The sequence below is a fragment of the Anabrus simplex genome, chromosome 8 (assembly GCF_040414725.1).
Source record: "Anabrus simplex isolate iqAnaSimp1 chromosome 8, ASM4041472v1, whole genome shotgun sequence".
NCBI classification, from domain to species: Eukaryota; Metazoa; Arthropoda; class Insecta; order Orthoptera; family Tettigoniidae; genus Anabrus; species Anabrus simplex.
In genome coordinates, this window is record NC_090272.1 from 110,159,827 (window position 1) to 110,186,349 (window position 26,523).

The 26,523-nt window shown below is 40.9% G+C and overlaps 1 protein-coding gene across 1 annotated transcript in view; it reads right to left on the minus strand.

Annotated features, from left to right (window-relative positions):
• Positions 1 to 1,750: 1,750 nt before the first annotated feature.
• LOC137501903 (uncharacterized) overlaps positions 1,751 to 26,523 on the minus strand; it is a 35,815-nt gene continuing 11,042 nt past the window's right edge. Inside the window, exons 3-4 of the mRNA XM_068229063.1 lie at positions 18,591 to 18,696; positions 1,751 to 1,853 (exon numbers count right to left, since the gene is read on the minus strand). Of these exons, the coding sequence (XP_068085164.1) occupies positions 1,751 to 1,853; positions 18,591 to 18,696 (209 nt within the window). The remainder of the gene's footprint in view (positions 1,854 to 18,590; positions 18,697 to 26,523) is intronic.

The following is a 26,523-nucleotide window of genomic DNA, read 5'->3' on the forward strand; positions in this document are numbered from 1 at the left end:
TATTTTGCATTTCTATGTGGAGTTGGTTTCGTTGCTAGTCGAATGCCTGAGCTTTAGGAAGTGCTATCCATCGCAGTTTGCACTGCTCAAGCTGACTAAAAGGTGAACTAGGTGAGCAGAAGTAAAAGCCACCGTTAACATCACGAATGAGAGTCTGATTAATAGTTTTCTTGTTCGAAACATGTTATTTATATGTAGTATACATTTCTGTGATAAAAGTCATAGCCGAATTTAACTCGTGAATCTCAAAAGTTTTAAATAATTTGAGTTTTGTAGGTAGTTGGTCCTATTGAAGTTTGTATCTGTCTTGCGGAAGGGAATGAGTTCAGATTTGTGTTCAAGTTTAATTCGATCATCGTCCAATCTAAAAATCAACTTGTTCCGATAGTTATTATACCGGAAGATTCATAAGAAGTTAACATCTTCAACGGAGATCATTTCTGAAGATATTCTGACAAAATATATCTTATACATATCGGTCTTTTTCTCAATATGGGCACAGATCAATATGAAATTTTTACGTACGACGTCCCCTGCCCTTCGATCAACATTTACAAGAATAAAAGGAATAGAAATATATCTTTCAGGAAATATGTTTTGAAATTAAACCTCACTACGTCGACGTTTTTTATTTCCGGTCCAGTTTTATTCTGATTTTGTAAATTAATTTTACGGTCGCATGTAACTTAGTGCTAGTGTCCTTATGAACCTTCTAATTACACAAATTTCATTTCTGCAATGCAATTGCGGCTTTTTTCATAATATGATCATCTAGCAGTAATAATAATAATAATAATAATAATAATAATAATAATAATAATAATAATAATAATAATAATAATAATAATAATAATAATAATAGATGATAATACATGACGTTACGTTACACGGGAATGAAGAAATCATTTTTTGATTTTCTTTTAAAAGCGGAGGAGAGGGCGGCTCTGAAATACCTGATAATGCGTTGTATAATTGTGGAGATTCTATGTCTCTCTGAATTGAAAGATTTCAAATTATATCGCTCTCAGCATTCTAACACAAATTATACTCTCCGATAGTGAAAAAATAATAATTTGAATTGTGATTCAAATACTGTTGGTTATAACTTGAGACGTAAATAAATAATCGCATTACTCGGTGACTTTAAACCAAAATAGTGCTATTTCTAGTGCAAAGAACATTGTTAGTCGAAGTGTTTACACAGTTTCTTCAAATATATACCGACATGAGCTTCATACTTCTTGTGAATCGCTCTGGATATGCTGACAACATTTGGAAGTGATATTAAGTACTTCTAAAGCTCTCCCGAGCTAGAATCTTCATATTATTAAAAGAATCTCTGCGACAGATGCTTATTATTTCTCAATACGTGTCTAGAATAGCTGGTTCAAATTGGCAGTCATGATAAAAATTCTAAAATCCAGTTTATACCATAAGCGATTAAACATCATGATCAGTACATAGATGTAGTGATCTGAACAAGGTATAATATTTAATTCAGAATGTCCAAAACTGTTATGGATGCTTATTAATAGTCTTTTGTGGGTATTTGTTAGGTTCTGAATGATCTCGTAACCACACTAGAATAACTCTTACTCAATAAAATAGAAACGGGAGTGCGGAAGGGCACTTCTGTTTGTTAAATCACTATTTCTGCTGAAGAAGCACTTCAACTCATTGAACTGTCACTATCGTCTCCTGTTTCGTTGTCTGCACCTTCACTCCAGTTGCCGGAGTCGAGAGGTGGTCGTCACATTTCTAGAATCACTTCTTGATCCACAAGGCTGTCTGACAGACTGTCGTGCACTGGACCCGGCAGCGAATCGTCAATCACATCCGGGATGTCCTCAAACCTGGAACATACACAACACCAAGGAGCGTATACTAGACCGTCATAGAGGTAACAGCACACCCAACTACAAACTACATATAGTCATTTTTTCCGAAGAACAGTGGATGTGACATGTTGATTTGTGATTCATCAAAGTTCTTGTTCAATTGTACTGATCAACATTTCAAATCTTCGGACGTTTAGAGAGAAGATGTTTCTGAGAATAAAATACAAATATATTTATTGTCATTGCATGTCAAAATTATATCCTTTTCTCATACTCATTTTCAGTTGTGACGGTCGGATAGAAAAATGTAACTGAACGGTCGGCCTGGGTCTGGCAGGCAAAAAATAAAAGACAGTTTTCACTCCGTATCTTAGCATGTATCAGGCAAACAACTTACAGTAGTTCTGTGGCTTGCCTTTTCCTTTTGCTTACGGCATCTTCCTCTTTTTCAAGATTCGGATCTTCTCGCTGTTCATTTGTTGCTCCAGAAATTCTTTCTGCCAGATTTCGAAATTCTGGAATTATCAATCAATCAATCAATCAATCAATCAATCAATCAATCAATCAATCAATCAATCAATCAATCAATCAATCAATCAATCAATCAATCAATCAATCAATCAATCAATCAATCAATCAATCAATCGATCGATCAATCAATCAATCAATCAATCAATCAATCAATCAATCAATCAATCAATCAATCAATCAATCAATCAATCAATCAATCAATCAATCAATCAATCAATCAATCAATCAATCAATCAATCAATCAATCAATCAATCAATCAATCAATCAATCAATCAATCAATCAATCAATCAATCAATCAATCAATCAATCAATCAATCAATCAATCGATCGAGGTTTCCTTCCAATTCCTAGGCCTTTCCTATCCTATCGTCGCCATAAGACCTGTCTGTGTCGGTGCGAGGTAAAATACACTAGCAAAACAAATCTTTCCATACCCCCACAAGGCCCCTGTTCAGTATAGCAGATGAGGCCGCCTGGGCGAAGTACTGGTCATCCTCCCCAGTTGTATCCCCCGACCCAATGTCTCACGCTTCAGGGCACTGCCCTTGAGGCGGTAGAGGTGAGATCCCTCGCTGAGTCCGAGGGAAGAACCAACCCTGAAGGGTAAACATATTAAGGAGAAGAAGGAATTATGTTGCGGCCATAACATGTTTAAGTGGAATGTGTTCGCCTTTTAGTTTCTACCACCTCCACTTGGTCCGAAGCCGATCCTGCGTCATGACATTTGTCCCCATTCTTTTCGAGAAAGAAAGCGTATTGACCTTAACTATTATAAACGAGTTACTGTTGAGTGTCCCCCAACAGGTACAGTGAAGCTCGTTGAAATCGGTTGGACGCAGGGTCTGGCCTCATCTTGTGAGTTTCACTCGTGCTCCGACATTTTTATCTTTCGGAAACTGTTCTAAAGAGCTGGATATCATTAATCTCTCAAACCATAAATAGGTTTAATGCTATGCCGTATTATTCTATAGCCCTTTATCAACATGCATGGCAATGCTGAACTCTGGAAATATCCCCAGTACTGATCTTCTGCTATAAAGAGCCGCAATATATTATAATGGAGTTTGAAAAGCCAATGGAGTATTGTAATGATAATATAAACAAATGGAGGGGAGTTGAATTATGGGCACTATCATATATTAAGTTTACTATGGACAAACGTGGGTCATGAAAGGGCCGCTGCAGTTGAGGTTTTCGCCATACAGTTTAGTGAAGTGCTGTTATTCAATTTTAGTGTGTGTGGAATATGTCCCCCCGCCCTTCCATGGCCGCAATTTCACTGCGTCTCAATTGTTCTCACGTCCACTGAGTGGACAATATCAGATACAGGTAAAACTCCCTGTTCTGGCCCGGGATCGAACCCATGGCCTACCAGTCAGAGGCAAGTTCGCTACCCTTACATCGCGGAGGCGACTGTGAAATGTGTCAGACGTGTGTAAATTCTTTATCACATGAAGAATGCGTATGGTACAAAATATACACTTACTTCGAACGTTTCTTAGCAATGCACGAGATAGAGAATTATATATGGGACCGTACACCCAGCGACCATCCCATATAAGCCACGGGTTACAGCGGCGCAGTAAGTGAAATGATTCACAGAGACAGACGAGTGATATTAATAACAGTAAGTGACGTTTAGAGCATGGGCATGATACTTGCTCAGCACATAGTGAGAGGTGAATAGCGAAAATATCCACACTGTAGGTGCAAAAATGAAGAATAGATAGTGATATACACGGGATTTTGTTTGCAGAATACAGAAGATTCTTCTGGATACATCCGAACGAATTTAAGAGTGTTCTTAGCTAACGAAATGCCATGCTGCCACCACCAATTATGTTCTATCGAGCGCAAGCACTGTGAATTATCATTCTGTACCGTAGTTTCCATTGCATTAAAATGTAGTGGAGATAGCGCATGGGAATCTTATCTAATTCCACAGAACTGTGAGGCTGCATGGACGATTTCAAGAGTCAAAATGCACAAAAATCCACAGAACTGCATCAGGGCTTTTTAAAGGAATGTCTTGATGGGGTATTTGTTTCATATTTATTCTCTTGATGAAAGCGGAGGAATATTTTGGTGATATGGCTTGTGGTTTCATCCAAATGAACGCACTCCTCTTGTAGTGTCTTCTCTGAACAACTGCAGCACGTCCTACAGTAGATTAAATTCTTAATGGATGCTTAAAAGTAAGTACCTTTCATCTTCACATTTTATTCCAATTTAATCTTCAGAAATTTCCCTGTAAAACCGAATTTGGTGACAACCATGAAATCCTTTGAAAAATTGTTCTTGTAGTAGTGAATAAAGTTATTACGCCCCTTGCCATCGTTGCTACGTTCATAATCGACCTAATGTGACTTCTCGTAGTCAGTAAACTGTGTGACTGGACTATAGTAACCACAGTCTTCACAATTTTTTACCCACCAGATGTAATTTATACAGTTTTCCGCTCTTAGTTCTGCGTTCGGTAATACGGCGCGGGAGCTTTACGGACGAATGAACGCACCACAACGCAGCTTGAGACGTTTATGGATGATCACTATTCGCAGTTAATGGAGGGATATTCACCCTCCTGGCCATTTCGCGTTGCACCACTCATCACATGTCTCGAAGCAGGGAAGGCGTCGCTTTCACTTGGAGACCTAGCGAGTTGCTGTACGGTTTGGGTCACGTAGCTATCAGCTTGCATTTGGGAGATAGTGGGTTCAAATCCCACTGTCGCCCCGAAGATGGTTTTCCGTGTATTCCCATTATCACACCAGGCAAATTCCGGGGCTTTACCTTAATTAAGGCCAGGTCACCCCCTTCCCACTCCTAGCCCTTTCCTATCCTACCATCGCCGTAAGACCTATCTGTGTCAGCGTGATGTAAAGCACATTAAAAAATAAAAAATAATTACTGGTTTCCTCTTATGGGAGCGCTTTGTAGGCGAATGATTGCAGACTGTACCTTTCTGAGTGCACCAGGGCACTATATCGTTCTTAGTGGTCTTTCCGATGGTCAAACCATTCTCTCGACACTGTTTCACTATTCGGTCAATCAACAATTTGCCTGGGAAAGGTCCATGATACACTCTTCCCATTAATAATTATGTTTTGAGCACCTTTTTACAGTTATATTCATGATGCTCCGGCACTTGCTAGATAAGACACAGGCTTAATAACAGCTGCACTGTCAGTCTAGTTCAATCTCAGAGATGGCAGTGTTGTCACAAAGTACTTCTAATACATCCCCAACAACCACTATTCTGAAGAGGGTGACTTGTTAGTAGATAAAATTTTGGATGGTAATGTCCTATGGTTTCATTCCCGGGATTACCAAGCGAGTTGGCTGTGTGGTTAGGGGCGCAGAGCTGTGAGCTTGCATCGGAGAGATAGTGGGTTCGAACCCCACTGTTGGCAGCCCTGAAGATGGTTTGCCGTGGTTTCCCATTTTCACACCTGGCAAATACTGGGGCTGTACCTTAATTAAGGCGACGGCCGATTCCTTCCTATTCCTAGGCCTTTCCTATCCCATCGTTGCCATAAAACCTATCTGTGTCGGTGCCACGTAAAGCAAATAGCATTCCAGGGATTCCGAAATAAAACACACATGTTTTCCAGTATCCTTTCATTCTTTGATTACGGAATGTCCTCTCCAGTCCTAGTGCAAGAAAATGTGATGTTAGCTTTCTTTGATCAGCTAAGATGATTGCTAGTCAGCTGGCTACGCAAGGGAGTGCTGTGAACGCTGCACGATGCGAGAAAACCTTTGAGAGACTGAAGGCATCAATACGACCTTCGGTTTATTTTCAGAAGTGGGATACTTTTCCATGATGGTACCAGGCCTAATTTAGCGTGGAATATATTCAACCCGTGCAACCTATGACGTTCTATTCTTCCTTACCTAGAGTCCAGACCTAAAACCTAGTGACTAATATATTTTAGGCACACGAGGTTATTCATTTCGCGTAGAACCATGGAGTGCACTGACCATGAATATACCGTCTTTATTCCATATCTTAAAGACTTCTGTCGTAATAATATCGAATCTCAAAAAAAGTGTGGGATACTTGCTCTAAGTTCAATAGTGTCTGTGAGTTATTAAAATTATATACGGTGAAGTCACCTTATTAGTCTAATAACTTTTCAAACCAACGTTCTGTATATCAATCATATAATAGTTTAACTAATAATAATTTATTGATACGATAAAGAGATATTTTTGAAATAAAACAGGTACTACGCATAACAGATCGTGACTGGGATCTCGGAATTGTCAGGCTGTACTTCGAATGGTCTGATCACTCCCTCGGGAAGAAGAGAAACGCTTTGATAGAAAGAGCAAGGCGAGGTGCGACAATACACAAAGCAATCTCAGCTACCCGTTTGAAATGCTGTATATTTATATTAACTTCAATCAAATTTCATAACATTGATTTCCCAGCGCGAACGTAGGATTTTACATCTTTCCTTACCACGCATAGTAAAAGTTCCTTCACTTGGTTTCTAACATTCAAGTCCTTCACGATGTTCCCTTGATCACTAAACGCATTGTGATAAACATGTTTTACGCCTTGATAATAATTTTCCGATGCTTCTTTCAGTGTTCATCTCGTTATAATTTCTTCAGCATGACGAAATATTTACAGATATAATAAATTTTCTCGCTCTTCGATGTTACATACTGAAGCTTCAGCAAGAAATTTTGAGGTCTCTTAAAGGCATTTGTGTTGAAAAATACAAAACTTTACATGTACATGTCACTTTGCAGCCGATATCTTCGAACTAGCAAAAAGAACCATGAAACATCCATCGAATTTGATAGCCTTTCGGATCCACACTATGTAGAAACTATGGAAGTTCTGCTTTCGGTTTAGTGTTTACCTACTTCTCAAAGACCCTCTCTTTTAATGATATATTCTTTCCGAATGTTCGATGTTCTTCACCTTCCTCCATTGGTTTTGTTAGAAATGATCTCCTCTAGGTTTATATACTGAACATGTTATCAATTACAGTACGTAAGTTCCTCTTTATAACTTTATGTTTTATTATAAATAAATACGCATAAATATAAGCAAAGAACTGGAATCACAGATACGGCTTTTTTGGGTGACGTTTTACAGTATAGAGTAATAAATAGGATACTGGATTGTGAGTGATTGCAAGAGGACATCTGCAATGCGATGAGATGGACAGCAGACAAATGAGTGAACGGGGTGAAAAATCAAGTTTCTAAGTTTTAGTCATTGTATTGATGGATGCAAGAGTCTCACGCAAATCACTGTAAGCGCCTAGGTGTTAATATAGAAGGAAAGATCTTCATAGAGGTAATCACAATCGGTAATGTAAATAAAGGTTGCAGACCTCCTCATTTCCTTATGAAGGTATCCAGGGGTTGTACCAAGGATGAAAAGGCGAAGGCGTATAAGTAACTGGTAAGACCGTAATTAGAATATTGTTCCAGTGTGTAGGACTCTCACCAGAATTACTTGATTCGAGAACTGGAAAAGATCCAAAGGAATAAAGTACGATTTTTTCTGGGTGATTTCTGACGAGCATTCTTACGAAAGTGTTACAAATTTTGGGCTGGGAAGACTTTGGGAAAGGAGATCAGCTGCTCGACTAAGCAGTATGTTCCGTGCTGTCGGTAGAGAGGTAGCATGTGGTGACTTTAATAGATGAATATGCTAGAAATGGAGTTTTTACAAGTAGTACGGATATGAAGATAAAGTTTGAATTTAAGAGGAAAAATATTACCGGGCGAGTTGCAGTTCGTGCGCAACCTCGGTCGAGGTAACACGGCAAGCAGCCAAGCGGTGACAGTGAGCTAGTGCGAAAGTCATTGCGACTTGTGTTCTCGTTACATCCTTGGAACTAGCCTCAGTACTAATATGGCAAGTATACGGAAAAATACTATTAAATGTGTGTTTGAGGATAGGAATAATAGGCCTACTCCACTGGAAATTCATCGCTGGATAGGAACAGAACTCAAACTTAACAAGGACCAAATTATAGCCATTCAACTTCATAATGGGGAAAATGCAGTGTATATTAAACTAGCGAATGTACCCGTGCTTCGCTACGGTATTCTACATTGTATTCGAATATCGAAGTAAATAGTGTACATGCAGTAAATAAGAGTGTTTTAAAATTGCATGTCTCTTAGCGTTATCCGAGAAAGAGCATGGGGAGGTCCCAGTACGTTGTTTCCAATGTAAAGTGTTTGTTACGGATTTGTGATATAACGGCAGGCTCACTTGCCTACTGCCATTCACAATCGAGTTGGGAAATTTATGTGCATTATAATTGCAGGCCCCATTGCCTACTACGCGGACAGAATCGATTTGGGGAGTTTTCGTTAAAATGGCAGCCCCCTTTCCTACTTCCAGACAGATTACAGTTGAGGAGTTTCTATTATAATGGTAGGCAATTACCCTACTATCACTCGAAATTGATTTGTGCAGTTATCATTATAATGCCAGGCCCATTTTCCTACTGCCAGCCAGCTTACTGCCAGTCACACCAAGTTGGTGAGTTTCCATCAAAATAGCAGGCCACTATGCCTAATGCCAGTCACATCTTAGATGAGGACATTTCTTTATAATGGCGGGCACCCTTGCCTACTGCCAAACACAATCGGGTAGGGGAGTTTTAAACAAAACTGCATGCTCACTTGCCTTCTGCAAGTCAAATCGAGAAGGGAATTATTCATTACAATTGTAGGCCTTCCGTACTAATGACAGTTACACAGGAGTTGGAGAAGGAACCCTTTCCTACTGCCAGTCAAAGTCGGTGTGGGGAGTACTGATTACAATAGCAGACACACCCTTTCTCGATCGCTACAAATCGACATCAGTGAATATATATAGATCGACATACGAAAGTATATGCGTGTTTACAATATTGAAGACCTTCATTTACAGATTAACTGCTACTAAACGTACGCCATATCGACAAAGGATTATACCGTAAGACACGCCGGATTTAGTGGCCTAAATGGCTCGTCCTATGACATGTCATCTATTCTTGGGTCAGATTGAGTTAGAAACGTGGAACAGGGTAAAGGTTTTGTAAGATTATCTCACATTACATTACTTTTCGGATAATTATGTGACAGCTACATACATAGCATTTGGCTCACATATGGCTACTGGGTGGGCCAATTTTCGTGAAGAGTTTGATGATTCTGTATTTCATATAAGTAATCGAAAGTATGAATTATGCATGTGAAAATTCCCAATTGACTTAACATCGATTAATAGAGAAGAATCAAACGTAAAAGGGATACAGATACGGCAAAAAGTCATAAGACCAAGGTTGTAGATCATTCCAAATTGAACGGAGATTGTGCAATCCGTTATGTAATAGGAATTTCCGAAGATGTGCACCATCATTAAAATTGCCTGTATATTTCGATATTCTTCGGGGATAAAAAGTGAAAAATTTAATGATCTAGGATGTTTTCCGTTCGTTAGAGGCTAAAACGTATAATTTTGTCAAATTTCAATTATCTTCTTTTTCTTCTGGCAGATTATGCCGCAATCTTGATTTTGGGCGAGGCGGGTAAAAATTAGGACTTTCAGGAAACTAAACCAAAAATTATGCAGATGGTCATTATTACCCCTTAAACGGAAAGCTGTACGAAAATTTCACCAAAATAGTCAGTGTATAGAGACACAGTCATTACGATTTGATTTATATAGATAAGGAATCTGCTCCATGTAAAACACCTTTTGGGCTATGTCCGCAGGACTTAACCTTCAAAAGTGACCATTCATGATATCTCCCTTATTAATCCTCCTGACGAAAAAATGCACATGAAAAAAAGGTTTAGAGGTGGAATTCCATCACGTTTGGTCGATTTCCAGTCAGGTTGGTCTTGTTCTGTATATATTGTGGAAGAGTAAAAATCACCATTTTTGTTCGCTATAAACCGCCAGTCCATTCCGGAACATGAAATGTTATTTACGTTTAAAACCTACCTTTGGACAGGTGGATGCTAAATATAAATTTTGGTTCGAATGTCTTCAGTAGTTTTCAAGTTGTAAGGAATACGCTTTACACGCACCCGCTCGAGAGTTAAGTCTCCCTTATTAATCCTCGTATCGAAATGATGTACAAGAGAAAAAAGGTTTAGAAATTAATTTCTACCGAGGTAGGTAGATTTCCATTAGTTTGGTTGTGTATATTTTGAGGAAGTGCAAAATCATTGTTTCGGTTTCGTATAAACCCCCAGTCAGTTCAGGGATTTAGAAACAATATTTGCCCTAAAACCTATCAAGGACAGGTGTATTCTAAATATGAGTCTTGGTGGAAATACATCCAGTAGTTTGTAGCACTCGCGTACATACGGCGTAATTAAGGAAGAAAATAATACAGTTAAGAAAGTTGAAAGTAATAGAAAATGGATTATAACTGAGGACAGCCGGATAACGACAAATATGTAAATGCCAAGTGAATGTATTGGAAAATCAAATGCCCCTCAGTAAATTATGCTAGTGTGAGTTATGGATATAATAAAGCGGTAACAGAGGAGAAATTTAGGTCCAGTGATTTTTAGGTAAACAATAATAAGAAGATGACTAATGGTGTTATTACTTAATCTATTCGAGGGCGGTTATAACATCCAACGATATTCCGCCAATATCCCGCAGATAGGCCGATTGACGCCTCTCTTGCCTTCTACCCAAGGAACAACTACGAATTTAAATGCATGATGAGGAAAATGGCAATACGTTACTTCCCTGCTGGCATGCAGTCAGAGACGTTGCCATGGTAACCTGTAGGTTCGTTGTCGGTGTGTCGGTCACTCAATGCAGAGCATGATACCAGCGGAAAATTGTAAATTTCTCCGTCATGTGAAGAGTAAGGTAAATTATGAACATAACGAAAGTCGTTTATAACGAAGAGGCGTTTCACGTACGGTAAACGAAGTTTACAGAAAATCAATAGTATAAGAGAAAATGGAGGAAAACCATTCTGGTTTTCCTATAAACTCCCCGTCTATTCAATGAGTTTAAAATGATATGCATATCAAAACCTTCCCCTGGATGAGTATACTCTAAATATGAAGTTTGGTTGAGATCTATTCAGCCGTTTCGAAGTGACGGTGGAAAAACCATTCTGGTTTTCCTATAAACCCCCGGTCTGTTCAAAGATTTTAAAATAATATGCATATCGAAACCTTCCCCGGGATGAGTATACTCTAAATATGAAGTTTGGTTGAGATCTATCCAGCTGTTTCGACGTGATGGTGGAAAAACCATTCTGATTTTCCTATAAACCCCCGTCTATTCAAAGATTTTAAAATGATATGCATATCGAAACCTTCCCCGGTATGAGTATACTCTAAATATGAAGTTTGGTTGTGATCTATGCAGCCGTTTCGACGTGATGGTGGAAAAACCATTCTGGTTTTCCAATAAACCCCCCGAGTATTCAAATATTTTAAAATGATATGCATATCGAAACCTTCCCCGGGATGAGTATACTCTAAATATGAAGTTTGGTTGAAATCTATCCAGCCGTTTCGACGTGATGGTGGAACAGACAAACAGACAAACAGACAGACAGACAAACAGACAAACAGACAAACAAACAGACACGAAACGTAAAAACCACCGATTCGGTCTTGAGTTGACCTAAAACGGATAAATATCTGAAAAATTGGCAAAACAAAAGAAATTACAGACAGCGGACCCCCTACAATTTTATTTATATAGATTAGTCTCTGTTGTACTATATGAAAACTTATTATCACGGCATGAAGGTGTGAAAGTATTCCGTCTTTCTACTGGTCTTTCAACTAATGTGACAATTACTGCTGCGGACACCTCTACTAAGCGAGTGCGTGTATTCAACTTACCACCTGAAGTAAACAACGAACGGCTTGCCCGCGTGCTGTCAACTTACGGGCTGGTCAAGGACATTCGGGACGAGAAGTGGAGTGACCCCTACGAATTTTCTGACGTGAGTAACGGCATTCGTGTTGTCAATATTGAACTTAAGTACCCTATACCCACTCAACTAACTGTTAATGACTGTAGAATTCTCCTAACGTATGAGGGCCAAATGAAATCATGTTTTTACTGTAAGGAAACGACACATTTACAAGTAGATTGTCCGCATCGTAGAAGCCGACCGGCTTTGAACGTCAGGCAGCCGACATACAGCACTGTGTTGACTGCTTCTGACGGAACTGGCAATATAAATAACATTACTGAGGATGGTGGAGACGTTAGTTCACCACCACTTCCTAGCTTAGAAGACCTTAATACTTCACATGCAGATCTCACAGACATAGACAACACCATGGAACCAGCCGTACAGCACATTAACACAGATGAACCAGCTTCACATACACAGGATATTGAAGAAGTAGTACTAGAACCTTCCGCTGAGGGACACACACATAACACAGTGACAGGCCAGACTGTTGAACAGGGACAAGAGGATAGCAAACTTAATGTTAATGCGGCTACCGTAGTGAAATCCTCCTCATGGGCGGAACAGATGGACGTCCTAGAAGACACTGAACCCCAGTTACATAAACTCCTTCCAGTGGACATTCATCATGAGCCTGCCAACCATATGATGCCGTCACACCAACACCAATTAGTGCCTGTAGATGTCACTAAAGACACTGAAGTCGCACCTACTAATATTGACATCGTACAGCAACTTGAGTCTACACTAACACCTGACCTGAGGACGGACTTAGTAGCCGTAGAACAACAAATATTACCTACTGGAAACCTGGATAATAAGACACCCACGCCTATAGTTCCTAAAGATTCGTTCACTCTAACAACGAAAGCTGCCAGTAAAAATAGTGCTCGAGAGGGAGCTAAACCGTATCGTACACAACCCCGCAGTACTTCCCGAAGCCGTCGCAAATCTCCAGAGGCTCGTAAATAGATTGATAATGGGACGCACTTTTGATAGGATATTGTGTACAAGGGAGTTGGTTATATTGCTGATGGTGCAGATTCTGACTCTCGCTACTGTGAACATCAATGTCATCCAAGCCACCTTAAATTTCAAGTGTTTGAACGATTTCTTCGTTCTAATGATATTGACATTGCTTTTTTACAAGAAGTCGCACTCCCTGTGTTACCCATATCCTCATACTTCAACCAATATATAAACATTGGCAATGCTAGTAGGGGAACAGGATTCCTTACCCGACACGACCTGGAACTGGAAGATGTGCACAGTCACCCTTCAGGAAGGATCATATCTGGACACATTAATGACACTACGCTAATAAATATTTATGCACCATCAGGGAGCCACAACCGTGTTCAACGTAAGAACTTCTTTCAGAACGATATACTCCAACACCTGCATAATATGAAAGAAAAAACAATCCTCGCCGGGGACTTTAATTGTGTTCAACGAACAGAAGATTCGACGGGGCAAACTTATGCGACCAACCCTGCCTTAAATGATCTCATAACCTCATTAAACCTGATCGATGTTGTGGATATGTTGCATGTACCCCTTCCCCACTATACCTACATCCAGTATAACTCCTCCTCCCGCCTTGACCGTATGTATGTTTCCCGAACACTCATTCACCCTAGAACTTACGAGGTGATCCCCGTTAGCTTCACCAATCACCACGCAGTTGTATGTAAAATAAATTTCCCACACAAAGTATACTATATAGGGAGAGGGTACTGGAAACTGAACTGCTCACTGTTACAGGATGATCAATGCACGGAAGCTTTTCTAAGTCAATGGAACAAATGGTTACTTCAGAAATGTAAATATAGCGATAGTGCAGAATGGTGGGACCAGTTAATCAAACCGGGGATAAGAAGACTCTTCAAAAATATTGCGTATCAAAAGGCCCAAGAGAGACGCGATACAGCTGACTTCTATTACAGGGTTCTCCGACAGCTCCAGGAGAGGAATAACGCTGGCGAACGAAATTACCATGAGATTACAGATGTTAAAGATAAACTGTTGACGGTACAGCACAGGACACTCACAAACTTAAACGTAACCCTGAAGGATCAAACGGCACTACCTGATGAAGTTGCAAGTGTCTATTATATTGCACGTACACAGCGAGAGCAACAACGCCAGTACATTCATACAATAAGATCGTCCGATGGAAGAGAGGTGACGTCACAAGAAGACATCAGAAGAGAGATTTCCTCATTTTATCAACAATTCTATGCCAGGGAATCTATCGATGTACACGAAGTCAATACTTTGCTTCAGTCCTGCGATGCCCACCTTACTCCAGCAAGTAAAGAACTGCTTGGCATGGACATTACTGATGATGAAATTAAAGCCGTCATAAAAAATCTTCCGACCAATCGCTCTCCAGGAATCGACGGGGTCCCTTATGAATTTTATAAACAGTACTGGTTTATTATTGGTAAAGAATTTTGTGACGTTATCCGCACTATCTTGAGACGTCGTTCCCTATGTAAAACCCACTATGAAGGTATCATAGTTCTCATCTCCCAAAAGAAAGGAACCCTTCAGGTGGAGGACTTCAGGCCTATTTCTCTACTATGCAGTGATTATAAAATACTAACCAGAGTGTTATCCCGTCGTATGAAGACAGTCCTCATAGATGTAATTGGACCCGAACAGTGTTGCAGCATTCCCGGACGTACAATTTTGACCAATTTAAGAACACTACGTGATATCCATCTGAAAACGGCCTCTCAGCCGAGTGACCACCTCAGTCTCCTGAATATAGATCTTGATAAAGCATTTGATCGTATTAGCCATCAGTACCTCTACATCGTTTTAAAGCACTTCCAATTCCCTGACACAGTGATCGATTACATTCGAATGATAAACTGCCACTCTATATCTCGAATTCTTGTTAACGGATTCCTCTCGACGCCCATACCGATAGAAAGGTCAGTAAGACAGGGATGCCCCCTCTCCATGTTACTCTTCGTCATAGGCCTGGAACCATTTATTAGGACACTTCAACCAAAGTTACAAGGATACAGAGTGAATATACATAACTTTTCAATGTGTGTTTACGCAGATGACATATCGATATTAGTCAGAGGTGAACAGGACATTCAACATATCTCTCAAGCTCTCAGCACATACAGCGCCGGTTCAGGGGCGAAAGCCAACCCAAGGAAAACTACTTTACTGACCTTAAACGATGGGCCCGACATCGTACAGAAGGACTGGTTTAACATTGTTGATGAAGTGAAGATCCTTGGTATTAAATGGACAAAGACTGTGATAGGTACTTTAGAAACCAACTGGGCTACTGTTATTGCTAATGTTAGGGGTGTGATGATGAACTTTCGTACACGAAATTTGAATATAACTCAACGGATTGTGGTGACAAACATCTATGCTCTCTCAAAGGTTTGGTACTTAGCTCAAGTGTTCCCGCTACCCAACAACTTTGAAAGCCAGCTCTCAAAATATATTGGCTGGTTCATCTGGCAAGGTTATTTATTTAGAGTACAACGGGAACAGCTGTATCTCCCATGTAAACTTGGTGGATTAGGACTCATCGCACACGGAACGAAATGCCAAGCTCTACTTCTATTTCTATATTTCTATATTATTACAATCGGACAATTTCTCGAAGGCACTGTACAAAGACACTTGGAGCCCAGATAACTGTGACTCTCGTTCCTTGCCGAAAATTTTTAGAGATCACCAACTGAAACTCCAAAAGTTCGTCAGTGAACTCCCGTCTGGAACGAATGCTACTACCAAGACCATCTACACTATGTTACGACGAGCTGTGCACTTCACCCCGCGGATTGAGTCCACGGCACTCTACACCCACTGGTCAACGGTGTGGGCCAACTTTAGCCGTATGAAACTCTCATCACACGCACGTTCCCAAATATTCCTTTTCCTAAACAATCTGGTACCAACAGCACAACGTCGCTACCAAATACATCTGGAACAATCACCTTGGTGTACGGTGTGTGGTCAGATGGACACAGTGATACATCGCTTGACAACATGCACACATGCCGTGCGCACATGGAGCTGGTGTAAACGACAGGTGTGTCGCCTCATGAACCTTCCTCTTGGAGACATCGATGACAGGAAACTGATTCGCCTGTCTGTAACGGCCTTTCCTCAGATTAAACAGCAAGCGATTGTATGGATCCTAGGTCACTACATTACATACATGTTGGACAGTGTTGATGGTGTCATACTACCGGCTCTCTTGTACCACCTAAGGAAAGAGAGATGGAAACTGAGTGAAAGTGGACAGCTAGAAGATCGATATGGCCATTACTTGAACTGTCTTGATATATAATGTGTCTTTGTGTTTTTACGTTTTAGTTTTGAATGAACACCTCGAGGGTATCAGTGAATTTTTTTCTTTTTTTTAATACCAGACAGTGCATGAACAAATGAACTATTTCAACACTATTTCACCAATACCTGGCAAGTGTCGATTTATTTCATGTGTGAATGTAAATATTGAAGTATAGAATAAATAAAAATCTTTGGCTGAAAAAAAAAAGTTGGCCGTGCGCGTAGAGGCGCGCGGCTGTGAGCTTGCATCCGGGAGATAGTAGGTTCGAATCCCACTATCGGCAGCCCTGAAAATGGTTTTCCGTGGTTTCCCATTTTCACACCAGGCAAATGCTGGGGCTGTACCTTAATTAAGGCCACGGCCGCTTCCTTCCAACTCCTAGGCCTTTCCTATCCCATCGTCGCCATAAGACCTATCTGTGTCGGCGCGACGTAAAGCCCCTAGCAAAAAAAAAATATTGGGCATATATAAGTAGAAGAATTAGGGATTGTAAATGTAACAAATACTTTTCAGTCTGTTAAACACAGAGAAATTATAATATAAATTATAACACTTGACTCTGGTCATAAAACAAAATGATGTAAAATGAAATTAGCTCTTGTACAAAAGATGCATTTTTCGATCCACCCGTAAGATTTTCCCAATATTTCTAATATATTTTACTCATTTCACTTTTATCAGAATGTAAATGTACAATGGCACTACTACTAATTGAAGTTTCAGTTCTCACCACTTAGGACATGTACGGAAAAACCCTGAACGAATTCGTAGGCAACCGGCAAAGCCAGCAGGCAACACGTAATTCCGGACGAACCGCTAAATGGAGGCACGAACAGACTACACATTCAGGGGCAGTTCATGATTACCTACTACATACATACTGATTACGGTTTATACAGATTGGTCGGAAACAACGCAAACCGGGTATATGAGCGTTAGAGCGTTGGTCATACTGACAGGCAATTCGGAAAATTGACGTCGATATCTCGCGTCGTTGTCGTTTTATCAGCTGCTGAATTCAGCCAATCAGATCGCTTCGCGGGTGAACAACTCTTCAAGTTAGCTAAAGAAACGGGTGCTTTCTCCAGGTTGATCGACAACGTCTGGGCCACCAGATATGGCACTTGAAGAAGAAGAAAAAGAATAAGAAAAATACAGAGAAATATGTCAACAACTGTAAGGGTCCAAATTGAAGTTTATTCAGCTGTTGCTGCACTCCCGGGTATCCACAACTCACCTAATGTGCGAAGTGCCTACGTGGTTACCGCTGAATGTAGCATTGCGTGCACTTGGGCACTTTTACCAGATCCCTAAGTCACTTCCTCAGGAAAATGAAAATCCATAGCCTGTTTCCAGTCATTTGACCGGGTCAGAAATGAATGAAGTCCCCGTCTAGCGGCGAGGATGGGAATTGTGGCGGCTGCCGAAGCCTGTCGCACTCCTCTGGGACAATGATTCATGAATGATTAATGATTTTTTTTTGCTAGTTGCTTTACGTCGCACCGACACAGATAGGTCTTATGGTGACAATGGGACAGGGAAGGGCTAGAAGTGGGAAGGAAGCGGCCGTGGCCTTAATTAAGGTACAGCCTCAGCATTTGCTTGGTGTGAAAATGGGAAACCACGGAAAACCATCTTCAGGGCTACCGACAGTGGGGTTCGAACCAATGATTAATGAAATGATATTGGAGAGTGTTGCTGGAATGAAAGATGACAGGGAAAACCGGAGTACCCGGAGAAAAACCTGTCCTGCCTCTGCTTTGTCCAGCACAAATCTCACATGGAGTGACCGGGATTTGAACCACGCAACCCAGCGGTGAGAGGCCGGCGAGCTGCCGCCTAAGCCACGGAGACTCTATTGGTCGTTTAATATTCCAAAATTATTTAAAATGCAAGAAATCTTTCTCACAACCAAATGCTGACTACTTATCATAACATAGAATCTCACCTGTCATAACTCTCCTCTCGATCCTGCAGTAGAGTGTCTTTCACTTCTTTCCTTCCTTGACATGTGAGGAGCAGGTAAAAACTGGCCAGCACCACGAGCATCACCCCTGGAATCACAAACACTCTTTGTACATTATCAAGTCAGGTAAGACACTACGAGGGTAATTCAAAAATTAAGGTTTCCTAAACGTTTTGTGGATGAACTGGTAAAGGTAAATCAAGATTAAAAACTAATTTATTTCGATATCATTTCTATACTTTTTTTTGCTAGTTGCTTTACGTCGCACCGACACAGGTAGGTATTATGGCGACGAGGGGACAGGATAGGGCTAGGAGTGGGAAGGAAGCGGCCGTGGCCTTAATTAAGGCACAGCCCCAGCTTTTGCCTGGTGTGAAATGAGAAACCACGGAAAACCATTTTCAGGGCTGCCGACAGTGGGGTTCGAACCTACTATCTCCCGAATACTGGATACTGGCCGCACTTAAGCGACTGCAGCTATCGAGCTCGGTTCTTTACTTTTCAATATAAATTTTTTTGAAGTGTGATGCGAGTAATGTCCTGCAACCTTCGGAGAGACCTGGTGCAGGTCTTTCTAGCTGATGCCCTTGGTCGACTTGGCGTCTGTGTGTGTGATAATTATTATGATGAGGCAAGGAGAGGATGAAACTCGGTGTTGGCATATGGCCTACTCCTTTCGAATAAAGCCTAACGACCGCATCCTATGATTGAAATACCATAAACAGCACCATATGTCCTCAATCCATATGAACACGGTGTATAGGTTTTCGGAACTAAACCTAAGATTTTGGCTCGTCATCTAGTGATTAGAATTTGTATACCACCACCCCTTCTACTTTTCTGGCCAATATTCTGATAAATTTTTCCCAGAAACGGGACTCGAACCTGCTAATCACGGTGTCAGTCTACAAAGACTACACGCATTGACGATCATGGCCATAAGGCGAGCTACTTATTCAAGCGTTTGTGATAATGAAAAATGTGTGCCTCCTGTTCGTCGAACACATCCAAGTGATTCAGCATTACACCGCCTGTTCTCCTGTAGAATTTTTAAGTGAATGTGTCTAACATGTGTCACACCATTCTTCGTCTTTCGCAGTCATTCGACTGTCTGCATATACACGGCACCACTTCAGCACTTGCAAACGTCACTTTCTTTCCATTTACGGACATGCCCCTTCTGTGGATATTGTGGATCCTGAGTAAACTATGTGGACCTCCTCCCGTATCCACTCGTTGATAAACTTAGCAAATTTTGCTGTTGTTGCTGTACTAAGGTTCAGTTTTACCAACTTTGAAACTGTGCGCCATCTATCGATGCGATGTCGTTTGTTTCTGAGCAATAGGACGACAAATACTTCTTTGATTTACCCTCGCACACGTGTATAATAACTGTACCGGGAGGTACACCTCTACGCCGCCCATTTACATGTTCCGCCTAATAGTACTCCTCTACAGGAGAAACAGTGAACTTGAAACTGGACCAACTTATAAATTCTCTCTGAAGATGGCACCACTACATTTTTTGTTATTGTGAAGTTTCCAGTACTGTGTGAATTTCAACTTGTTTTGTTTTCCATTTATCAAGAAGTTTGGACTTTCTGCAACAGTTGTCTCTACAAAAACTATGATCATGCACCCTGGTGCGAAGTGAAGGAACTTTTTTGAAGAAATTTTGTATTCATAAGTTTTTCCTTACTAAATTTCGTTCATTCATTTTTGGGTTTCCAATATTGACCTTTTCGTTCCGCCAGTTTTGAATTCAGCCAATCTCTAATTTCTGTAATTAATTTTCAGCCTATCACAGGCTTCTTCTTCGATTTTGTGTGTAAACTTTTCATCTACCAATAAAGTGAGAGGGTGTGGCTTGATTATTCATGAAAGGTCTCGAACTTTCCCCGAAGGTTTATAAACTGCGGATTTTTACGTCTCTTGGCCATTTGATCAACATCTAACTGAGTGTGTGTATGTGGAGCAGGGGGTGGGAGGTGCCTCTTTCATCAGCCAGCAGTTCTTCAGCAAGGTAATGGCCGTTTAACATCCTTATTTCTTGCTAGCTCCGCAGTTTAACCCGAGGGATAGGTCCGAAACTTTAATATGTAACCTTATTCTCTAAAATGTAAGTTATGTCGGCTAATGTGAAAATTTCAAAAAATCTGCAACTGTAATTCGGGGATAGAGAGTGATTTACCCTCTCGAGCTCCCCTTCATATTGGTTTGAGGTGCCTACGTTTTGTAACTGGTTTTCTTCCTTTCTGCAATGTCTTAAATTATTCTTATACGAGTCACCTCCATAGTTTGGGACTAACCCCTGTTTCATCGGCCTAGTGCCTGTTAGGTTTTAAGAATGCATATTTAGGAGTGCAAGTTCACGCCTCCATTCAACTTGGTGTTCCGGGCCATTTACTTAACCTGTTCTTTTTCTACTAAGGCCCCGTAGGTTGGGTACAAGATACCCCTGTTTCATTTTGTAAGTTGTGCCTTGATGGCAAGTAATTGTAAGTTCCGATAGTGCCTTGAATAGGCTTAAAAATTGAGAGCCGGTTAGCTCTTCTTCAAAGTAAGATTACTGAAGGCTTAATATTGTGAGTTGGGAGCCAGGGTTCCAGGTATTAGGGGATTTCTGCCCTTAAGTAAAGTTATGACCTTTGTAAAGTTAAGTGTGTAGCTCAGGAATCGTTAAGTGAGGGCTTGAAGCCCAAGTTCTGTTGATACCACCAATCTTGTCTTTCCTAGACTTGTTTATTGCTACTGGTACCTGTTACATTGTTATTTGTTGACTTTTCTTAAAAGAAAAAAATATAACCTTTCGAAACCGACTTTCAACCTATTAGGTCGTGTTACGTACATTTAGTACGTGTTGAAGAGATGTTAAGTACAGAACAAAAATTGCCAACCAGACACCAGTGGGATCTGAACCCACAACCTCCCGATTTCGCGTCGGTTGCTCTACCATTTGAGCTATGGTGGCCTAGGCCATCTTTGTTCTGTTGGAAAGGATCTGAGCTACAGGTCTGGTACTACTACCACCTCACTGTAGAGTGCGTTTAAGTTGCCCGTTGAGGGCCAAGTCAATGAATTGTCAATGAATATTGAATTTTCACGACCCATTGTAATCGAAACCGACTTTCAACCTATTAGGTCGTGTTACGTACATTTAGGACGTGTTGAAGAGATGTTAAATACAGAACAAAAATGGCCAACCAGACACAAGTGGGATCCGAACCCACAACCTCCCGATTTCGCGTCGGTTGCTCTACCAATTGAGCTATGGTGGCCTAGGCCATCTTTGTTCTGTTGGAAAGGATCTGAGCTACAGGTCTGGTACTACTACCATCTCACTGTAGAGTGCGTTTAAGTTGCCCGTTGAGGGCCAAGTCAATGAATATTGAATTTTCACGACCGCATTGTAATCGAAACCGACTTTCATCCTATTAGGTCGTGTTACGTACATTTAGTACGTGTTGAAGAGATGTTAAGTACAGAACAAAAATGGCCAACCAGACACCAGTGGGATCCGAACCCACAACCTCCCGATTATCGTGTCGGTTGCTCTACCAATTAAGCTATGGTGGCCTAGGCCATCTTTTGTTCTGTTAAAGCTTTAAATTAACTTTTATTTTGCAGTTAGACCCATTCACCCCGGCACCTTCTTTCACCTCTGCTGGTCCACGGGTAACCCCGTAAGAATAACAATGATGACGTAGAAGTATACAAAACGCAAACAGAATAAGGGAAAGGATTAAGTTTTTGAAAGACTAGTTTATAGCACGATGATACAGAAACTATAGAACAACTGAATGACTTACGTTAATCATATTAGGTAATATATCAGGTACGTTTAAGGTACCATATACACATGTTCGATGCGATTTCTGGGCAAACACCCGAAGCATTTCACGCGAAAAATGGACATATCCCCAAATCCAATTTCCCAAATTACCTTTCCCAGAAAACTTCTCTACACGACAAATTCTAGAAAAGTGACCATCTGGGAAGTATTCTTTAACATATGGAATACGAAGAAATTCGTCTTTTATTGGCTAGGTGTTTAACGTCGTTCTAACACAATGAAGGTTTTCGAAGACGAGAGGTTCGGAAAGGGATAGGGTTGGGAAGGTAGTGACCATTGCCTTAATTAAGGTACAGTCCCAACATTTACTTGGTGTGAAAATGGGAAACCATGGAAAACTGTCCTCAAGGCTGCCAATAGTGGGATTCGAACCCACCATCTCCCGAATGCAGGCTCACAGCTATGCGATTCTAGACACAAGATAACTCGATTAATAGAAAATCGTCTAAGTAATGGTTATTATACCCAATAAATAGTCATAGGAATGTGTTGATTCTGTTTGTTTTAATTTGCCAGATTTAATTTAGATGGGCCTGAAGTTTGTCAGTCACAGTAAATTTTCCCCTTGAACGAAACTCTACTTTTAACATAAATGTAATCATGAAGTAATCATTTTACTCCTCTGCTTCAAAATGTTGTTGAATTCAAGATCTTTGTTTGTTTACAATTTGTTTTACGTCGGACCAACACAGACAGGTTTTATGAAAACGATGCGAGGGGAAATGGATAGGAGTAGGAAGGAAGCATCCGTGGCCTTAATTAAGGTACAGCCCCAGCATTTTCCTGGTGTGGAAATGGGAAACAACGGAAAACCATCTTCAGGGCTGTCGACAGTGGGGTTCAACCCACTATCACCCGTGATCCAAATCACGCAGCCACTCGCTCGGTAATGCCAGATTTAAAATGGGTTGAAACGTGTTGCTGAATATTCAGGTTAGAGTGTAAATTTTGCCTTTGCTGGCGAGACTTATTGCTCACAGTGCACTAAGTCTTCTGGTATGGGCTAGATTAAATTTGTTACTTATATTGACAGAGGACATGTGGTGCAGTAGAGAGGTGAAAACTCGTATTGCGATTGCGAAGGAAGCATTTAATAAGAAGAGTAGACTTTTTGTGGAGGCATGGATAGAGACTTGAGGAAGCGATTCGTGAAGTGCTTTGTATGGAGCGTGGCACTGTATGGAGCTGAGACTTGGACATTGAGATAGTAAGATGAAAGAAGCCTGGAAGCATTTGAGATGTGGATTTGGAGGAGAATAGAAAGTATACAATGGATAGAAGAAGTAAAGAATGAAGAAGTCTTGAGAAGAGTTGGGGAAGAGAGAAATATATTAAAAGTAATCAAGAAGAGAAAGCACAATTGGATTGGTCACTGGATGAGGAGAGATTGTTTGCTTATACTGTAGATGCTATAGAAGGAACGGTAAATGGAAAAAGACAAAGATAACGGAGAAGATATCAGATGCTGGACAGTATCAGGATAGAATACAAGTATGAGGAAACAAAGAGGGTGGCAAGAGACAGGACTGCGTGGAGAGCTGCCATGTGAAAACTTGTCATATGGCAGAACGCTGATGATAAAGAAGAGTCTGAGTCTCATCTTTCGCTTTGACAATATGACGGTGACTGAGGTATGAGTCATGTTAGTAATGTCATTCCATATGCAGCCAGTCCCTGCTATGAATGGTGTGAAAATGTTGCTCAAAGCGTTTTTCTGAGGATTTGTTCTTATTTTTCATTATTATTATTATTATTATTATTATTACGGGTGTATTATTTTTAAAATTACAACTCTCACTATGTTCAGAAAGTCACCGTTGTAGTATAATGCTGACAAAATGAAACGTATCAAATTTTGGTCGGCTGTAATACATTGTGTGTCTTTCTTTTGCAGACGTAGGTTATACAGAACCAAAACATGTTCATTTATTTCTACAGAAACCAAAAATGAACAAAAAATACACAGACGTTTACGCTTAACTGTCCCAAACAGACACAGTGGTCCAAAACCGAAAGTCACTGCACTTGAATGCAACTAAAAACAAACTGAAAGTTACAGTACTCTGTGTTGCCACCGCTGGCTCGTAGCACAGCAGCACACCGCCGTGGTATGCTTCTAATAAGCCTCCGGCTTGCATTCTGGGGGATGGCTCTTCATCTTCCGATAATGCTGCTGTCAGTTCCTGGAGTTGCTGTGGGCGATTCTGTATACGACTACCAAGTTGATCCCACAAATGCTCGATACAACTGAGGTCGGGGCTACATGGGGGTGTCATTACTTGAATTCCATCAGCTGCAAGCAAGTCCCTGGTAGCCGTAGCTGAATGCACAATGGTTCCATTATGCACTAATGTGAAATGTTGCCCAATATTGTATGCAATCGGTAGTATATGGTTCTCCAGAACCTACTCAATGTAGCGCACAGCTGCCAATCGTCCCTGAATGACTACGAGGTCACTTTTATGGTTGAAAGAAATTCCTCCCCAACCCGTCACTGATCCGCCACTGTAAGCGACTGTTTCCTGCACGTTGCAAGGCAAATTTTGTTCTCTTTGACGTCGCCAGACTCGAATATGACCATCTGACCCAGAAAGATGGAATCTGGATTCATCGGCAAAGAATACTGGGGTGCAAGTCGGAGCTGCCTGTTGACATGCTGTTGTGCAAACTGCAGACGGCATCTTCGGTGATGAGGAGTCAACCGGGCCACTTTAAGCGGTCTCCGGGAATTGAGATGACCTTTCCTTAGTCTATTGCGGACTGTCTGTGTACTGATGACAGTCCCATGTGCATTAATTAGCTCACCTCGTAAGTTCCTGGATGTACTGCGGCGATTTTGGAGGACCTGTAAACAACGAAATTGGTCCTCAGCTGGCGTTGTTTTCCGTTTTCTCCCTGAATCAGGTCACCGTTTTGCATTGAGTAGCTCTTGATACCGCAGCCATAACTTGCACATGACTGGTTGAGACACTCCGAGCCGCTCTGCCACGCAACGCTGCGTGCGTCCTTCCTGCAAGAGGGTTACTGCACGCATGAATTGTTCTGATGGTAAATGCCTTTCCATGTCTTGCGCTCTATCCTGCCTGTGCTGCTTACCAATAGGACAGCTCACATAGCACTGACAGACCATGCCGTACGTCACGAGCCACTCCTGTTTGGGGTGCGGTCAAAAAGATAAGTGTTACGAATGGAGGGTTATGTACTTCACTGCAATATTCCACCACATTCATGTCACCAAGGGATAAAGAAAACAACCCTGCAGAGCACCACGGATGTGAAACAACATGTGTGTAATCTAGTTCATATCAAAGTTGTGATACTTTGTTTTTGTGAACAGTGTATTTGACACTAGTACTTCGTGATGAGAGAAACTCAAACAGCTGGTGAAGTCACGGAAGTGTGAGCTGTTGAACTGTATTGACACAGATGGTAACATGAGAAAGAGAGGTTCTGGTCAGTTTCTACACAGTCGAATAGTTTGTATAGAGTTGAACTCCCCACATGCATTAGCATCAGAGTCACAGGTGTTTGCTGTGTTCCTCATTATATGCACCGGAGCTGAGAATGGAATCGATAAAAGATCTGCAGCCTTCAAAGACTAAAACTCATTCTATAAAATAATTACAGACAGGTTATCACGAGGCTTCTAGCTGAGCCTTCCATTGCCTCCATTTTATAACGGACATGTTTTTTGGGCTGGAATTAGCGTCACCAAGTTATACAGTAGACAATTTAGCGTGGACAGAAAACCGACACCGTGGTAACCAGACAACCAGTTTTCACGCATTATTACCGTGTGTCAGAACGCTGCCTTCTATACTCAGTAGTTACACGCATGCACAGAAATGGTGTCCCGATGCAAATCAAATAAGGCATCCCCCACTTCCTCTCTTAAGGGGAGGTGGACGACATTACAGGGAAAAGTGACAACTTGTGAAAATTTTGATTTTATAATTCCACCTTTACAATACTGTAATTGTCTTTATTACAAATACTACATTAAATTACACTCGTGAAACATGTTTCGTCCTCTTATAGGACATCCTCAGTCACAAATACAAA